The sequence below is a fragment of the Magallana gigas genome, chromosome 3, assembly GCF_963853765.1.
Source record: "Magallana gigas chromosome 3, xbMagGiga1.1, whole genome shotgun sequence".
Lineage (NCBI taxonomy): Eukaryota > Metazoa > Mollusca > Bivalvia > Ostreida > Ostreidae > Magallana > Magallana gigas.
The window spans coordinates 14,058,031-14,078,407 of record NC_088855.1 but is presented as its reverse complement, the minus strand read 5'-3'; the positions used below and the strand labels follow the sequence as shown (position 1 = coordinate 14,078,407).

Genomic DNA, 20,377 nt, shown 5'->3' with positions numbered 1-20,377 from the left:
ATTTATAAATGTGACAATTATTGGTTTAGAAGAAAGATATTTAAAACACGTTTCAAAACTTAAATCAACATTAAAAAAAAAAGTTGATCTTGTTGGATTAAAGAGGACCTTGCCTAACTAACTGTTTGCTTGGCAATTAGAATTTATGTCTATCAAAAAGGATAAAAAAAAATCTGTACTTTACAAAAAATACAGGTTTCTGCTCTTTTTTTCATGCATTGTACATGTTATTTGAAATTGGGTTCACAGCTTTTGTTAGAGGGAGGGGACACTTGAGATATCATGACCTAGGGTCAAGGTCAGAAACTAAGGTCATATTTTGATTGTTCTGGAATGTGACACAATACACATGAAAGGAAATTAATTTTGATTAATGTGTTTGTTAAATAATTAATAATCCCTTTAGATAAAGAGGCAAAGAATGATATTATATCACTTACATGTACTATTTACATGTAATATCAAATGGGCACCATACATGTGTTACAATGACTTTACTTTCATGATATTTACACTAGTCAAGTTTGAAAAGAAAAGTAGCCAATACATTTATGGTATTTGTGAATTGAATTCCATGAAACTGTACATTCTTTAACAGTTTTGATTTAGAATCTCTCTCTCTCTCTCTCTCTCTCTCTCTCTCTCTCTCTCTCTCTCTCTCTCTCTCTCTCTCTCTCTCTCTCTCTGCATTAGCTGATTTAAATTTGAATATTATGCAGATTTTTTTCTGACCAAATTCATATTTGAAATTTTAAATGGACAAATATGTCTGCAGGACTCTACTGTAATATTTTCTGTCCTTTGAAAAAGAGACGTACATATTTAGTAACTGTATATGAATTGATCCAAATGCAGGCATTGACAATTTGATCAGTTAATCGATGCAACATTTGGGTGATCCTTGAAACTACAGACGGAACAATGACATTATCTGTCATGTTTTATTTTGAGTATTGAAAAACCCATCTATTGTTTTACGCCACTTGGTGACCTGATATGAATGCATACATACATATTTGATAAGAGGTGCGCGTATTTACTCAATACGATGACCTCATTATATTTATCATAAGCTAACGGTGCACAGGGCCTACATGTCTGGAACAATATCAAGGGATTTTCTTATCGTCTTCTATAAGGCTCACATAGTAATGCAACAAAGGACTTGTGAATGTGGAGCATATAAATCTAACGTTCTGTGGTATTCATAGTTCATTCATCGTTGAAATTATAGTGATCTTGACTAAATTTTTAAGCGACCGCAAATAGCTGTTTAGTCACTTCCAATTTTATTTTTATAATCTCCTTATTCAGTTCAATGAAATGTCACTACGACGTACGAGGCGAAACGTAACAGATTCATGACTCTTATTGACTCTGTACGGGACGTCGACCAAACAGCTGAGTTGCTGATAACGCACGTGACCTCTGCCCCGGAAGTTGTTGAACCAAACAGTTCGTGATGGAAAACAAAGAAGTTAGGATGTTGTGAGAGCCGATAAGAAAGTGAATCGTGGGTCATTACGGCATCAAAATGTATTTGATGCGTACAAAGAAGCAATTGGAACAGGAGGAAAATAAGGAATTACAAGAGAAAAGAGAACGACTTTTGGAGAAACAGTTTGCAGAAGTTGGTAGGGCCCCAGATACGGCTGCTGCAGCTAATGCAGGAAAAAGTCCCACGAAAAAGAATGTACAAAGTAATCAAAAGGAATTTAAAATAGATGATCTACCCGATGGGGCCTGTTTTCGGCCAAAAAGTGTGTTACAATCAGAAGGAAAAGGCGAGACCGCTATAAAACCAGTGGAGGTAAGTTACATCATCATAGCATGTGGTTATTTTTAAAAAATTAAACCCATACATATTTTCAAACTGAGGGAAAATGCTATCTAAGCAATTTATTCCGCATTGACAGTTTAATTGGTTTTTTAAAATCAAATTGTTTATACTACAAGAACCGAACAAGCCTCTCAAATTACATACACATGTTTTCTTATCAAAGTTCATATCACCCTCGGGGCTATATTTATGGTGTACAGTGCGTCTCTGTATGTGATTACGGTACATGGCATTGTGTGCTACTGTTTTTTGTTTTGGTTTTTTTCTTTATAAAAAGAAGAAACAGAAAGTTTTGCTTTATACTGTTCATTTGATGAATTTTACAGTTTGTGAAAATTAGCATTAAAAGTTGCGTACAGCAAGAGGTCAGCACATTATAATGCCTTGGAAAGGAAATAGCATGATTTCAACGAAATCCTCATTTGAATATTTGAAGCATGTATCGTATATGTCAGACTTGTCTAAGACAGACATTTCATTTATCAACTCCTGCAATGCTTGAGTAATTTTTATTTTCCCCATGAATATTTTTTCTTGCATTCACATATTGACAAATCGATTAACAGTAGTCCAGCTTTGCACAGCATGGGGCTTTATAAGGTCATGGCAATGGAAGGTGGTTTAAATTGGTTCGAAATTTTAATTGAATTACGGTTGTATGATCATTCTTTCATATGTATGTTTGAGGGTTTCTTCCCTGGGGGTACATGCATAATCAAAAGAGCTAGATCGTAAGGATTAAAGAAAGAACTGCCTGTGTAGAAATTGATATTTACATACCGAATTATTCACAGTTCAGTTGTATCTACTCTGGTTGTCTTTTGGATTCATGCAAACTGAAAAACAAGGGGGGGGGGGGGAAGAGACAGATCTCTTGGTAAACTTTTCAATACAATTTTTAAATGAATGTTACTGACATTTTGTGACAGTGCTTTAGGATTTCTCAAACTTTATATATTCCTATTCGGATTCTCCTGATTAAACGGGTTCTATATTGAAGTGTCATACTCATTTAGAATTATCAAGTATAGGGATCAAATGGACGAAACTCCAAGCATGCAGTATGACACATATGAATCTATCAAACATTTTCTCACATGTCTGCTAAACACAGCTGTCCATGTGAATCATCAAGTGAGCAAACTCTAGGGTAAACAGTAGCTGTAGAACTAGCTTTTCTCAGGAATGATGGTCCAGCAACTTAAATTTTCTGTACATCCACACTTCTGTGCTTTTGAAATTTTAAGTTACATTTACCTAAATTTATGCTTTTAAATCTATTTTATGAAATATTTCAGTAATCATTATCATGAGAGAGAGAGAGAGAGAGAGAGAGAGAGAGAGAGAGAGAGAGAGAGAGAGAGAGAGATTTCATTCAACAAGATTTTACTTGGCTTTGAATACATATATTTTATTTTAATATTGACATTCTGTTGGCAAAGAAAAGTTCCTGTATCAACTGTATGGAATTTGCTCAAGGTCGTTGAAAAATTGGTTTAGTTATCTTCACTTTATGCTCTGCAAGAGTTTGACAGTTGGCAGGATGGAAAAGTCATCTTAGTCGAAACCTTATCACTATCCAATCAAGTTATGTAGTATTGATACAGCATTATCAATGGTGATGGTAAAAACACTAAACACACAATAAAGATAAGCAAGTTATTGTGATGTCTGCCTTGTGTTAGGATTCTTGCATGTTCAGGAGCTTTTTGCTGTCAGAGTAACATGTAAAGCATTATATACGTTCCATAAGAGTAGAAAGTGGAGAATGAATGATGTTCTTGTAAATTTTATTTTACCATACATGTATGTATTATCAAGTTCATGCTTTGTGTAACAGTGTTACTGTTTGATAAGAACTTCTAATCAAGATAATTCTTGGAAAACTTAATGAAAACTTTTCTTCAGGATGTCATCTTATCTAACATTTAGGATTGCAGACCAATTTTTTTAATAAGTATACGAGCAAGTAGATCATCATAGATGTTCACTTTTATAGCTATTTCAACAAAAATGATAATTTGACACAAAATCTTGGAATATTTTATGATTTGTATAAATGGGTTGTGAGCACATTTGTTTCCCTATACAGATGTTGGCCATATAGGTTTCACAAAATCTGGATTTTTACCTTAATAGATACATGTTACTACATTGTAGTATGCTGTCTATTGATATAAATGTATATGGTTGTGATAAGGATAGGACAAATCCTGGCATTTTACGGCCATGATTGATGACTTAGAGGGAGTTTGTTGATGATTCCCTCTCTTGTGACTCTGGGAATAAAGTCAAGAGGTCTTATTGCAAGATTCATTGAACATAGTCCTTTGTTTGGTAGCCAGGAGGAAATATGATGGACGTCTAGTCAAGTAGAATCTTGTACTTGAGTGTCATTAGTACAATAGTGCTTCTTGCTCTTGTGGTGACTCACTCATCGCTTCACATTGATCAGGAGAGATTAATCCTGCTTCTTGTACATCATTCAGCCGTTGTACTACTTAACCCTCTGTTATTGACCGTGTTCTGTGTACACGTAGCACCCCCACAGCTGTACCTGAAGCCTCAGGTAGATCTACGGGCCAGTGGGCCATGGTATCAGGCCCAGGACAATGACCCCTCTTAACCTCAGCATGTCCCAAGCAGATATAAGTCATTTTCACTGACATTAACACATGAAAGGAAAATTTGAAGTATTTAAATTGGATTTGGTGGTGAGGGCTATTAAAACTACATCCAGATGTTAGCAGCCAAAGATTAGCTGGCCTGTTATCCTAGAGGAGATATTCATCTCTATAACCATTAAATACTTGTGATGTAGAGAGAAAAGGCTTTTTTATGCTCTTTAGATTTCCTATTCTTTTTGTTTTTTCTCCTTGTGTCTCTTAAAGAACATCCTGGACCCAATTTGAATGCAATTGCCAACTACATATATATGATGTTGTATAATTCATTAAAAAATGCACCATGCTTACTTGATTTCTGTAATTGGATTCCATGACATGTAGCAAAATAGCCACTTCTATTACAAAGGATTTGCAGACATAGTTTGCAGTCTATATGTACAATGCTGAAAGACTTGATTCAATTACGGAGGTATTAATGGTACTCTAATCTAGTTATCCTGCTTTATTAAACCCAATTGTCTTTCACTGTCTGTTGTGCTCTAACAAGGTTATTGCTTGGTGGTCTGGGTAAAGGAATCTTTGGCTGTGGTTGGCTGTCATCCTCCATTACATCATGTGGCTATCATGGAGGCTACTGTAGCCCTTGTATGTATCAGCACTTGGATGCTATACTGGCTACTGGTCATACAAATGGAATGCTGTCATATCTTGCCTTGATAGCACTTAATCATGATAAATTCTGATGTTTTATGACCAGAGAAGAAAGAAGTTGATACCTTGGTGCATAGCTGCAATAAACTAGATAATTTCTCTAAACTAACCATTATGATCTTGTAACCTTGGTACATTGTACCAGTTTAATATGAACTGTTCGTACTTAGGTACACCATAATGATCAAACTAGATCATGCATTAATACCTAAAATTGAACTAGATCATACCATGGTACATCATTAAGAACTAGATCACACTTTGTTGAATACCATCATGAACTAGAAAACTCATGGGTATATACAGTAAAATACACTTATAACAAAGTGCCAGGGATGGGCAGTTTTGCTTTGGTATAAACAAAATTTGGTTTATTCATTCATTTAGCAATTATAAATGTTTAAAAAAGCCATGGGAAATGAAAATCACTTCACCCTATGCATCAATTCAATGTTGGCGTGTTTGCTATAAGTGTGTTGTACTGTATTGTAAACTAAATATATAATGGAATTATTACATCAGTAGATAATACCTTGGTACATTCACTACATTGTATCAAATAAATTAAACTTTGGTGTATATTTTAATGAATTAGATCAAACCTTGTTATATATGGTAATGAACTAGATCATTAGGTCATTATAACCTTGGTACATCATAATAATGATAAGATCTTTATACCATGATAAATCGCTGGAAATCCACAGCTAGTCTTGCATAGGCTAACTGACCAAGGTATTAACTCATTAAACTTTCCTTGTTCTCATAAATGATTATGCCCTATTCTGATTGGCTCCTTCACATTTTTGCGAGGAAAAAAATTTCTCATTTTGTTGTAATGCATGCTTACACATGCAATTACATGTGTAAAAGGAAGAAAAAACCCAGCAAGTTTTCAGAACATGTTCATCATTTCATACCTCCAAAAATTAAAAGTAAATGCTTTCTCACGGTGGGTTACGAATAATCAAATGAATATTTAAGAAAATAAGAAAAGTTCAATGAATTGGCCCATGGTCAAAATGTATAGGAAACTGCCCTGGCCATGGGTTTCCAACAATGACTTTATTATGCATAGCTAAAATGATGCAAAATAGTCACACGTTTAAATGGGTTATTTAAATTGCCCATATGATGCTCTTACTTCTTCACAATAGAGAAGTTTTGATGTAAATTACCTAAAAAGAAAGTTGTATTGATTAATGGAAACACTTGAAGACACTATTTAGCTTGTGTACAAGAAATAATCATTATCTTGTCCTAAATGTGGGTTTCTTTGGACTGAATGTGTCACAGTTAATGAGTCACTTTAAGTGACTTACGTTGGTTCCGAAATCAAACTTGCCTTGCTTAGATAACTGATGGTGGGTATTAGGGTATTGATTGTTGTGACACAAATAGACGCAAACAGATTCGGCTTACTTTCCATCTCAAAGGAATTTTGTAAATGTGTTCTGGTGCTAAAATAGACAAATAAGCTTTCCTTTACCAATTTATTATCTTCTAAAAATATGACATATCTAGAGCTAAGAATGTCAGGAACACACAAATTATGAATGAAGGACGTGTCAAAATTTATTGTATTTGATCAATTGATGAGGATCCTAGTATTAACTTATTTCTTTGTACTTTAGATAGTAATTGTAAGATAATAATGCATTTGCAAATCTCTTTCATAGTCTTTGATAGTTTTTGGTTTGGTTTGGGGTTTTTTTTATATTATTTATGTGACTGAGGTAAAAAAGGATAGCCATGTAGGAGAATTCAGGAAAAAATTATGATAAACTCTGATAGCATTGATTCTCTGACATAAATCCCCCCTTTAATTGTCTTTATACATGATTGTACATATATATAAGTATATTCACTTGTTACTGCGCATTATTGTATTTTATGCCTTTTATTTTGACAATGGCTGTGAGCTTGAATAATATCAAAAATGGTGCAGGCACTTTAAAAATATGTCACACTTCGCATACAATAAGAACACCACTTGAAAAAGAAGTGGCAGACTTATTTAAGTGACAGTACACATCTACTATCATAATGATAAGTGGTTTAACTCCAGCTTATGGTATCCAAATATAAATCAAAACCACAACACCGAGCCTTTGTTTTAATATGCACTTTAACAATTAACAGCTGAAATAAAAGACAAAACACTTTGTGTTATTCCTTTGTCCTTCATAAAATATATATGTACAGGTAATGAGAAAAGAATTTCCCCAGGTGTTTTAATTCAACTCATTAACCTTGCAGAAATCACAGATCATGAAATGCTTATGTCTGCATCGTGTGTCATTAATCCGATCCGTACGTTAGGAAGTCCTGGGTGTCCTTTTTCACAATATTTGGCATTCCTCTTCTTTTATAATGTACGGTGTAAATGACAATGATTCAATGGCCTGTAGTAGGTGTTTACCTGGTGAATAATATTGTATGACATCACTTTCATCTTTTTCGAAGACTCAGTTACACAACAGATCATAACATATTTTGACTTCAAATTTGTCAGCACGTAGCTGTGAGGTCTCCATGCTTTTAACTAACTTTAGCCTGGTAGGTTTGGTTGGTACTATATATTCCCTTTCTTCATTGACCGGTTGGTGCCTCCTAGTCTATGATATTAGCCCCTGATGATCGTTTTTCTCGTCTTACTCGTTTTTGATGATCCAATTTTCCTTTGATTTTTTACAGTACATCGGGTCCTTCTCTGTTACTGGAGCAGACCCTAACGAGAGGGCAGAAAATGTCCAAAAACAGCTGGAACAGATGAGGGTGAGTATGATCCAGACATGTCGGACAGTCCGGATATTGCCAGTTCTTTGTAGGGATTAGGTGATTGTAAGTCATAGCTCTGCCAAATTGTTAAAGAAGGTCAATCTTCATTGGTTTTTTGCATTTTGACTTTTCAGCACTGTACTACATATATGTATTTTTTTGGGGGGGGGGGGGGGGTGTATTATCATTAATTAAGAACATTGATTCCAAATTTCATGCTAGTGTAATACATATGTATTCACATGGCATTCAGAAATGCAGGAATGATTAAAAAATAAATTTAAAAATATACTGGTACATGTAATTAAAATCTAAATTTAATTTATGTTATCAACATCCAAAATCTGTTTGAAGCATGTTAACCTAAATATGTATCATTAACGAGCAAACTTAATTCATGGAATGTCAAACTTATTAGAAAAACTTATACATTGCAGATTCTATCACAGTCGATAGTTCCTGCCAATTCGAGTAGAGTACTTTTTCATGTCCACCACACATGATTTCGCAATGATATTAAAGACTTTTTTTTAAAATCATGATGAAATGAAGATGTTATACATGTATTAAGTGGTCAAGTTGATGATGTAAGGTACTTTTGAAATGCTAAATATGGAACATATACGTGCAAGTCCTGCCGTATTATGTGGGTACTGTAAATTGTTACCAGTAATTATTTTTTGTGTTTTTCAGAACTCTGTGAAGAGCAAAAAGGTGTTACTAGTCATCTCTTTGTCAGGAATCAAAGTCTGTAGCAGTGATGGCGAGGTGATTTTCAATTGATTTTAAAGAAAATATTTATTTCAAAGCTAGAGAAAAGATAATGCTGGTTTGGTTATTGTATTCTGTCATAGAGAAATTTTTGTAGTACATGTACTTAGTAAAAAAATGGGGGCGGAGGTTGGGGGGGGGGGGGGCAGTGGGTACAATTGAGGGGGAGAGAGAAGTGAGTATGAGATACATATTGCTGAGTATCTGCGGCAGTTACATAGGGGTAGGGATAGGGATAGGATTGCATTCTGTTGGCACAAAGAAAGACATGCATTTATGTCCATGTATGAAAGTTCTTCATAGCATGTATTTACATGTTATAGAGTACAGTAAGGTTTGGGCATACATGCAAATGTATGTGTCAGTTTGAGTGAATTTAAGTTCTTGATAACCAATTACTTCCCAGTTTTGATTTAATCACAGTCATATTTATGTACCTATACTTCAGTTTTACATAAGTACATGTACTAGACATTTTTAATTTCGTAAGGTAAATCAGTGTGGTGATTTATGCTGAATTTTAGGTATTTATAGAGAGTTCAGTTTCTGCCAACAAACTTCAATGATTGGTTACGTCTTATTGATATCCTCCAAGTCTGGAACAGATAAGCCTATCATTCATTTTAAATGTTTTTATTCTGTTCAATATTAAAGAAATAACCTAGAAGAATTTTCGGAAGATATATTGCTTACGTTATCATATTTGATCTTAAGAATGTAGATGAGTAATTTTTTTGTATATCCTGAGTCTGACTTGTTTCAGTGCAGATATTGGTATACACTTACAAGCCATTATTAAAAGTCAAGGAATTTTTCTAATCATTGTGATGATATAATTCACTAAATGTTCTTTTAAAACTTTTAAAACAATTTCTTTCCTAGCTAAAATCAAATTTTCAAATCATAAGTGTATGATAACAAGTAAAGTTCATAATCAAAGAGTATGTTATAGTGCAAAATTGGGGGAATTTTATCTTGGTCTACCTGTAAGTCTTCTAAGTGCAGTATGCTTTTAATACCTGTAGTCTTTTTTTACAGAGTGTGTACATGGCCCACGCTCTCAAGAGGATATCCTACGCTACCTGTGACCCAGACTTCTGCCAGTTCTCCTTCCTGGCCCGAGAACCCAAAGCCAACCTCAGCATGCAGTTCTGTCATGCCTTCATGACCAGCAGCAAGGAAGAGGTAAGAGAATGGCCTGTTGCTGTCTCTTGTATAAAATCTCTATCATGACCAGCCAATACTGATAGCAATTGGGCAGAATGCTGATACATTTAAATTTTTCAATTAAAAAAAAAAATTATTGGAGGGAGGGGGAAGATTGTTGGTTATGTAAATGAGGCCACTCACAGCTACTTAGTTGAATGAAGTGATATTTAGGATTTGAGTGTTAGGTAATGTTTTATGTGACAAAATGAACAATTATTTAGCATTGTATAACACTTGTTCTTTAATATCTTATGTTAGCAGTCTCATCTTAAATGCCACTAACACTTGATATATGACTTGGATTGATAAAACTTCACAGCCTATATTGCATTGAATGTACAGATTAAATTCTCCAATAGCCCTCAGATGTGTCTGAGAAAATGATTTATTTCTGATGGAAAGGTTGCTGAACTCACCAAATATTGCTTATAAAGTTTTATGATGTAACAGAATCTAGACACAGATATCATCAGAGCTTCAGTGACCGCGTAATGTTATTGCATCTCTATTCCGGCTTCTATCTTGGTACAGATCCAAACCTGCATATTGTTGTCTTCTTTATATAAAGAAAACTGGGTTATGGTTACAAATTTAGACAATCTCAAAAGTCATGCTACTATAGAGAATCCATTGCATTAAATTAATGGTAATTATTGATTAGATCAGAATATGAATTGAATGATAAGCTTCATTTACCAAAGAAGAACGGTACATGTATTATATTGCCATATCAATGAAATTGCGTTTAGATTTATAGGATTTACAGTGTTTCATTCTAAATTTGGTTTGATTGAAAAATAATAATGCAACCATATTACAAGTACTGGTAGTATGTGCTGTATAAGACTGAAAGTAATTGTAATTGACTAAGACTGGTGAATGGGGCAATCCTTGTAGGGTGTAAAGTACTATTTATTGGACACACTGTCATGTAATGAAGATAATACTGACTGAGTACCAGTGTATACAAATCAAGTAAATGGGACTAGGTGTGGGAACTAGTACTATATGTAGTACACACTGACGCATCAGGAACTTAACCGTTGCCCAAGGATATATATTAGTATATCTCTCAGATTACTTCCTTTTTCATGAGGGTTTTTATTTGTATTTAAGTGAACAGATGATTCTCAAAATCTGATATCTATATAAAAGCATTTACCTTCTGCGCATTATTTTTTGTTTAGGAGAGAGAGAGAGAGAGAGAGAGAGAGAGAGAGAGAGAGAGAAAGAGAGAGAGAGAATGCGTAAAATCAGCACATATAGTGATACATATATATTTATAATAGGAAGAGCACATATAGTGATACATATATATTTGGGAGTTGATTTTAATCAACTCTCCTATGCACTTACTCGGGCAAACCGAAAGTGAAACAGTGTTTGGACCTAAGCACAAATCAATACCGCTGACAACACTTAGTTCCTGAAAATAATCGATAAATTTGATGCAGTGTAGTTTTTCAAGAAAACCTATTTATTAATACCATGAAAATAGTAGATTTTAAATGGTACAAACAGTTCAAATATTTTTGATGTATCATGTATTCATACGCTAGACTTCAACCAGACACTCGGCTGTCTCCGTTAATATCCGACAAAACAGAGAGTCTCTTTTGCTTGTCGGAGATAAACGGAGACAGACGAGCGTTAATATCCGACAAAACAGAGAGTCTCTCTTGCTTGTCGGAGATAAACGGAGACATTCGAGCGTTTGGTTGAACAAAACTAGAGTTTAATCTTGCCTGGATCCATACAATTTCTCAGAAATATTTCGATTACTGATACTACTTGCCATGCAAAATCACATATCACTGATTTTAAAATAATGATAATCGATAAAATCAACTCCCGTCGGTACTTCAGTACTTTGATTATAATAGGGAGAACACATATAGTGATACATATATATTTATGAGAGAGAGAGAGAGAAGGACCATATTACAAATCAAAGTGTTAGTTAATTCTTATTATAGAGGAATGTCATTGATCTTTGACAACTGTTGAAAGCCTCCACTGTCTCCTTATCAAAATGTCTTCTATATGTGTAGCTCTAAGGAAGTGGCATCAAATACCAGGAAATGGCCAAAATTAGCATGAAAGTGATAAAATTGTGTAAATGGCAGAGAGTGGGATCTGTGTGTATTGACTCACTGGACTTTATTGCTGGTCGGTTGACCTTTGATGTGGGTGGGGACCAGATAAGTAGGGGGTGTATTAGGAGAAATTACATGTCCCAGCAAAAAAAACCAGGGGTCTGGCAGAGGTCTTGACGTAACCACCTGTCAATCAAAGCTGTCATCAATAATCAGTCAAAGTCTGATTACTATAACTTCTGTGTAGGGCAACTAGTTAGTACATCGTAAATCAGGCTGAACAAACATTGCAACTACTGATGTTTTTTGTTGTGATCGGTCTTGATTTAAGGGTTCCCGTGGAGTATTTGGGGACCACATAGTTTTGTATGGTCCTTTTTATACTAAGATCATGGTGAGTATGAATTCCTGAATATACGTACTTCTGGTCTTTTACCACAACTATGTTTGATATTGTTGCCACCTGCGGTGAGGAATTTGATCTGAATTGAACAAATCATGGTTTTCCAATCATGAAGTAAAAAAATATAGACAAGTGGTTAACTATTGCAGTAAACAATTTTTGATTGCGGTTTCATTACACATGCATGCACACATATTTGATAAGTATCAGTCCTTTCAAGCTTTGTTACTTGGCATTAAGTGCAGGGTGTGGATTGTTTTGACAGAGAGAGTCCTTGGTACTCTCCGACAGCTGTCAGTGATACATCCAGTCAGTCTGTGTGTTTAGACAAGTACTGTTGCTGTGGAGATGAGTATCGGGATTAGTACATTACAGTACTGGGGAAGTGGGCATGACAGTATATATCATAGACAAGTTCATACCACATATCACTGATCTGCTGACATATAAGATGTTGCATGATAGGTTAGGAACAAAAGATTCAGTTTTAATGTCTCATTTCCTAAGGTAATGTTTACCTTAATTACTGTAGAAATGGTCCCAATAGTTATAGGTGAAAGAGTGAGGAATCATAAATGTTTATGGCTTATTGCAGAATGAATGTAAAATCAGTCTACTGCGTTACATGCATGATATGTAACTCTTCTCTTCAAATATGGCTAATATTGATTTGGTATGGTAAAAATTGAAATTAATCATGTTGCAACACACATAAATCTTCATTAAATCAACGGTGTCTGGGTACTTAGTTCTCAAGTTGAGTGTTTGCTCTAAATCCTATCTCGAAATCAATACACCTAAACCCTATAATGAAGAGATCTGCAATCTACAACCAGTGCACCAAACAAAGCATTGAAAAGCTTCAAAGACATATAAAAAAATCAAGGTATTAGTTAATTATGGAAATATTTCTAATTATTACTAGCCTAGCTTCTGAGAATTTAATTACCAATGGATTTTATCCTTAGTATAATTATGTGATTACATGTTGCATTGATGGGATTTCACCATACTGACTTAAATTAATGACAATGGTCACCCTAATACCAATGTACATGTAGTTGCTCTTACAGAGATTCCTTTCTTTCTGGGAAAAACTTGTACAGTTGGTAGGAAGTACTGTACATGCATCATTACCAAAGGCATGTAAAAATTTAACTGTCAAGGTTAATTTACTTTGCTTTGTAATATTGGCCGTTCCTTTTCTATTGATTTTGGAGTGAGACAAGTCTGTTTGCAACAAACCCTTTAGTCACACTTTCAAGGGATCAAATTCTGTATGACATATCCAGCAAAAGGCCCTGCGCATCATTGCAGGAATGCACACATAATGTCAGGATCTGTGCTGATGGTTTTGGACTCCATTAGCGAGTCTGCTGTACTTTTGATGATCAATGGCTGATTTTTTTTTTTTTTTCATTTTGCTTACATGCATTTTGGAGTGCTTGAAAGCGGACAGCTTGACATATATGGAATGACATACATGAAGGGCAACAACCACTTTATCTAGTGCAGGATTGCTCACCTGCTGCGGGTTATAGGGAGAAGTGTTAACTTGATATGCCCAAACTTACAGTGCAGTTTACAGACAGCGAGAGGAAATTTAAAAGCATCTCAAAATATGAAAAATCCTGAGCATTAATGCACTGTTTAAGACTAGGAGGGGTGGGTAGGGGTAGAATGTTATAACTAGGAGATGAATACATAAACAGTCCTATGCAGTACCTTCCACATTTTTAACTGAGAAAAATCTCTGTACTATATAAAACATCCTTACACGTACCAAAGCTGTTGTAGACTACAAAGTGTCGATAGGAGTATGAGATGAACTCCTAAGCAGTCTTTTGCTATTACGGGTACAGTAATTGCAAAGAGGATAAATAAACTTCTTTGATAATTTTCATCTTTAACTTTACTGAAAAGAGTCTCACCCTAGAACATCTAGAAACACCTACCCCAAAGAGTCTGGGGCAGACTGTTTTGATTATACCGGTAATAGGAATTCCTAAACAGTCCTATGCAATTTCAGGTTAATTTTATCAAAGAAGATGGAGTAATTTCCTCAGTTATCATCTCAAACATATCTGAGAAAGGTGATCAGCTTCTGTAATGGACTGTGTTAGAACCATTTCTGCCCTGGCTCATTTACGACACTAAGTTTTTCTTTCCTGTAATCTGTTGTCTTTACCAATAATTCCTTGTGCTCAAAGTGGTTATGAATCTTTTATTAACCATTTCTTCTCTTTATCAGTAATATCAATCTTTAGATGCATGGAAGAAATGCCCCCTGCGGGTCTGGTGTTATTTCACTGTATCTTTTGATGATATGTTATAGAGGCACAAAGCAATACAGACACTGCTAGCACACTCTGGTACGATTCTGTGGTAAAAGTGGCGGATAAACTGTTTATCCTGGATAACATAAATATTTTGTTACCTTCCTTTCACCTTCCGTTCCATAGATATAAATGTAGGTAATCAGGTGATCTACCTGTGTAGTGGGATATCGTCCAGGTAGACAAAACACGACAGACCGTCAGAAATGAAATCCAAGAGCAGAGGTCAAGCTTTACATTCAATTAGTTGCCCAACAAAATGGGGAAAAAATATTAAAGGGGGATTAAATTTTTTTATAACAATATGATGCTCTGTTGGTTTATATTAAATTTTTTGGCCGTAGATATAATTGGTATTGGGGTTTTGTCCCCTCTGAATTGCTTTCAGTGGTAAACACATACTAGTTGTTTAAAGTCGGGTTGCATTGGATAGAGAATAGAGAAGTAGAAAAGTACAAGCACCAGTAATTGTAACTGGTACTTGAAATTAAAGTAAGTACTGTTGTTGGTAATGTTTTTTTTCTTGAGATAGAGAAAGAGAGAAGATATTTATGTATTCATCTTAAAGAATTACGAAAGCTACAAAGGAATATTTTTGGAGGGAAGCTAATGTGACATGCCAGAATTAATCTGTAACAAAAAGATGAAAAAATCCCAGTTATTGGTTAAGTAATCACTGTATATCAGCATTAGGCAGCAATCAGTGGCCTGCATTTTCCGCAGATATTCTTGGCTTATGTCAATATTGTATCTTTAGTGTTATGATGTAATTTGATTGATTTTTGGCGAGTCTGAAGTAGATATTAGAAAACCACGCTATCATTGTTTGAAGAGTTCCGATATGATGCTTCGTAAATAGATGATATACCAAATGATTTATTTCCTGTTATTTCATTACCGAGTGGATCAAATGTGTATCCAAATTTCTTGAAGCTGTGTTGATTTAAATTTATAAATTTACATGTCAAGTGTATCAGATTCAAAAATTTTATGAAGAGGTTAGTATTTGATGTAAATGGTTTTAAATTGTTATTCTGTTTACTTTATACCTTACATTGGTATCCTTGTTGAAAAGTTGTTAGAATCCTTGATCAATGGCTAATAATCTAATGTAATATATTTATATCTCTGTGTCCTCATCTAAGGCACGCTCATGCAAAGTGTAGTGAAATTCAGTAAGTCTCGTGCTGATTTATAAAAAGGTCTACCCACCAGGTAGACAACTTTTCATTCACAGGTTAAATTGATACATTGAATGAAGAAAATATAACGCTGCAGGGAAAAATATATCCAAAAACTGTTTTAATTGGAGATGAATTTCATTTCTTTTTCCAGGCTGAGGAGCTGAATGCTATAGTAGGGAATGCCTTTAAGATGGCTTACGCCCAAGAGAGGGAAAAACAACCCACGTTTAATGAGTTAATTGAACAGCAGCTTATTCAGCAAAAGGCACAGTTCCAGGTATTTATAAATTAATGCTGTTGTCATCAGAAAAAGTAGACTGGTAATGTCACAATGGTATGCTAAGATGGCTTGTGTCAAATTATTTACCGGTATATGTAATATTTTTGTACATCTATATACATTCATATGATATTTACAGCAAGAAAAAGGTTTATTTAAGAGAGAATGGGGTAGAGTTTGTGCCAAAAAACTTAATGTTTCCAATGTACCGGCATGAGTTTTGCACTAATAAACTTGTCTCAATTTCCTTCTTATCTGATCCAATTTGAAGACTATCACATGGGCTGAAAGATAAACTCATATGAGAAACATGTGAGTTGACGGTGCTTTGTTTTGGTTTATAGTTAATTGTATGGCTGCTGTCTCTACCACCTGAAAGGGAGATGGTTTTGACATGTCACTCATCTCGCTGATTGCTCCCATGTTCCTTTCATCTCGGTGATGAGCTGATCGGAACTCGGTAACTTGCCTGACAGCTGTTTGTTTATATGAGCACTACATGTGTTTTTAGTGGTTAGTCATAGGAATCAAGATGTGGAATAAAAGTCGGCCAATTATTCCTTATTCATCAGGTTTTGTCTCTTCCTGGAAAGAAACTGCTGATAACTATTAATAAATAGGTTTACTTATCGTTGATAAGGCTGGAAGGAACATGGAACGCCAATAGATGACAAATTTATTAAGACTACAACCTGTTTTTGTATATGTCAAACTCATTATCAGACATTCCATGTGAATCGAGAAGTTGTATGTATGGCTAGTTTCAATAATTAAGGGCTATCTAATCTGTGACTCTAAGAGATTTATTTGTTGATAAACACTGGCTCTCCCTGTCAGGATAATGGTCATTAAGGAGCTGTAGCTGATCTTTAGCTTCCCAAATGTCTTTCTCCAACAGCAAACAAAGAGTTCAGTTTCCTCTTTTTTTAAAGATTGAACAATATTCATCAGTTGCTTCATTTGTAGGATGAAAATGAAATGAATGCTAACATCATGAACATTTTAATTTTCAGGCGTTATATATCGCTAAGTATATTGGATGTGAAGAAACAAATTATGGATCATTTTGTCACAGTCTCTTGTTGGAATATCAGTAACTAAATGTGTACATTTGTGGATGTGTCATATAAAGAATCATTTTAACCATTTCTGTGCGTATAAGAGCGGTATATATTGTCTTTCGTAGGAATATCAGGAACAAGCCCAGAAGGTGTTCCAGCAGAAGCTGAATGAGATAGCCACGCCCACCCCCTACTCCGAGAAGGCCATGCAGCACATGGAGATGCGGAGACAGTCCAGTAGTGACGATTCTCAGCCCCCGGACAAAGACCCCGGCGGCACCAAAAACAAGATCTGGGTCAGTATAGCTCGATATTGGCGTTAACAGAGAAAGGGAAGCAACTCAATGATATGAAATACATATATCATACTAATTATACCACTGAAATGTAAGATTATGATGACAGTAATGAATATTAAGGAATGAAACAAATTTTAGAGCATAACAAAGTAAAAGCAGTTGTTACTATTATTTTGCATTAATTTTGCCATGAAGCATTTTTTGAACTTGGAGATGATAGCATCTCTCTAAGATATGCTCATAAAATTGATTTGAGGAGACATCTTGTAACATTCTGTTGACTATATATATATTTTTTTCTTTTGGGACATCTGAAAATATGAAGTAATGCTGTTATACTTTAAACTTTAATCTTGCCACATTTACTGAAGTTATTGTACAGTGATGGCATGCAGTCCTGTTGTTTCATAATTTAGAAATTGTCATTCATTCAGAAGTTAATTTAGTTTTCATCTTTGTAATTTTATAACAGTATTGTTTACTAATTTGCCAAAACTCATTTCAGTTTTCATTGCAACGCAGCCCAGCAAAGGTAGCCTACTCATTTTTTGCCCTTCTTTTTTCACCCAATCATATGCAGCTTGCATTTTGTCCTAACTTCAGCCATTTTATTTGTTTGCAACTCTGTAAATCAATTTTTGTGCAGCTCTTCTGATGTCTATATTAAGGCATGTTGTAATTGTTCTGGAATGGTTCTATTATCTTCATTGCCTACAGTCTTTCATTCATGTACTGGTTTTAATACCAATAAATTAAACCCTTATACAGTTTAGGTTTAAGAAAGTATGTAAGAGTTATCCTCCATATTCTAATTACAAAAAAAGAAAAAAGAAAAAGAAAATTAGATTTGACAGTATATGTATTTAGTTTATGAAGTTATTTTGATTACCAAAAAAAAACAAATGTGACATACGTGTAATTTGATTTAGGATTTTTTAAAGTCCCTTTTATCCATAAATTAATCTGAATTAACTTCTGACAAGTTATAATATTGGTACATTTTAAATTAGGAACCAATATTATTTAGCTGTATGAACCTTAGCAGCACTGGGTATATTAGCAGATGGTTTTTGTTGCACTTAGACATGCTGTAAATGTGGAATGGGTAAAATGAAGTTCAAATAAATTTCTATTGGCAAAAATGAAGGGGGTTTGCTACCGTATATCTGTTTTTTTCCATGTGTCACAAAATTTGCGAAAATGGGGGAAATGTGAAGTATTTTTTAATTGCGTCAGTCATTTTTTGCAATTTAAAAAGATTCTTATTGAAATTGATTCAGAGCATAATTTCTGCATATTCAATTATTTGCCATTTAAAAGAGATCGCGAAAAAAAGAAAAAATTAGATCATCGCAACAATTACCGGACATACGGTATTTCTTTACTTTGAAAAATATAAATACCATTTAAGGATCATTTTATTATAAGTAGGCCAGAGTTCAAACCTGGCATTTTTCTAAATTAGTTTCAGTACATTCATTGGCCAAAAAAAAAAGAGAAAATGTGTATTAGAAATCTGACCATGCAGATTTTCTGATACATGTATTAGAAAAATTCCCTATATAAGTTAAACAACCTTAGAGGATTTTTTTTATTTGATAGATTAAATATTGGAGAACAATATTAACATTTCTATCTGTCTTTCTGTCTGTTTCTGTCTACAGCATTATCTTTCCCCTCAATTTTGATTTTTTCACTTTCTCTTCTCTTGCAAATTTGAATATTTCAGGTCATTATAGACTTTAGGGCTTTTTTTTAAAGACTAAGGATTTTAGTACATGTATTAAGATGCGTTGTATCTAGAATATTTAAGGAAACTAGACTGATAGAAAAATAACAAAACTTTTTAGATTGCTCTGTATAAGATTGTGATGATCTCCTTTTGAAATAAACAGAGTTGATATTGGTGCCAAAATCAAAGGCTGATGAAGCATGTCTTGTGGGAATTATGATTTTGATACATGTGCTGTACAGTGTATATTATATATAACAGCATGCTCTGCTGCCCAAATTTAACTTCTGCTACAAATATGTAAGAAATTTCCATTATTGATATGTTTTATGACTAGGTCAATTTTCTATTTGATTAATTGCCTGTGAATGTCCATTGACCTTACCTTGACATTGATTTTACAAATGGTCAATTGATCATCATTTAACTGGGAATAGAAATTGCACATGTATAAAGGGAAAATGAGTAAACAAGGAGAAATTTAGGATCAGGGGTCTTTTTTTTCAATTTTTTTTTAGTTTTGCATGTTTGTAGTTTTCTGGTAGAGTTTTGTGTTGCCTTGCACTGGGGTTAATATAGTAAAGGCACGGCTTCAATTTTAATAAATTACGTTGTTGTGTTTTAGGCCAAACACGCTGTGGATAAAGTCAAACACCGATCCCCAGTGATTGAAATCTCAGGCCTGACCCCCATAAGAAGTGAATCTCCCTCCCGCTCAAACAGCCGCCCAAATTCCGAGGCGGTCAACAACAATGCCCGGCTGTCTGATCCCACAGGTGCAGCCCTCAAACGGAACTCTACCCCCATCACATCTAACTCCCCCCTCTCCATTCTGAGGGGGTCCATTGACACATCAGGGACCCCGGGGAGAAGTAAAGGATCACCGGTCACTGCCCTCAAAGACGCCATTGATAGAGGGTACCTGACCAATGGAAATGCCAGCCCTGTAGAGACCACTGGCGGTCAGGGTCAAGACCCTGAGGGATACCTCCGACCTCAGAACAACAACATTGGGGAAGAAAAGGTGAGACGGGTTGAATACACATT

General features: G+C 34.7%; 1 protein-coding gene across 2 annotated transcripts in view; it reads left to right on the top strand.

Annotated features, from left to right (window-relative positions):
- Positions 1–1,139: 1,139 nt before the first annotated feature.
- The window catches only part of LOC105317396 (uncharacterized), a 35,665-nt gene continuing 16,427 nt past the window's right edge, over positions 1,140–20,377 (top strand). The window contains exons 1-8 of one of the 2 annotated variants that reach the window (XM_011414039.4): positions 1,140–1,810; positions 7,876–7,956; positions 8,653–8,727; positions 9,769–9,915; positions 16,110–16,235; positions 17,425–17,595; positions 18,104–18,130; positions 19,956–20,354. In XM_011414039.4, the coding sequence (XP_011412341.3) occupies positions 1,535–1,810; positions 7,876–7,956; positions 8,653–8,727; positions 9,769–9,915; positions 16,110–16,235; positions 17,425–17,595; positions 18,104–18,130; positions 19,956–20,354 (1,302 nt within the window). In that variant the 5' untranslated portion in view covers positions 1,140–1,534. The remainder of the gene's footprint in view (positions 1,811–7,875; positions 7,957–8,652; positions 8,728–9,768; positions 9,916–16,109; positions 16,236–17,424; positions 17,596–18,103; positions 18,131–19,955; positions 20,355–20,377) is intronic. The other variant, XM_011414041.4, reaches the window with a different exon arrangement.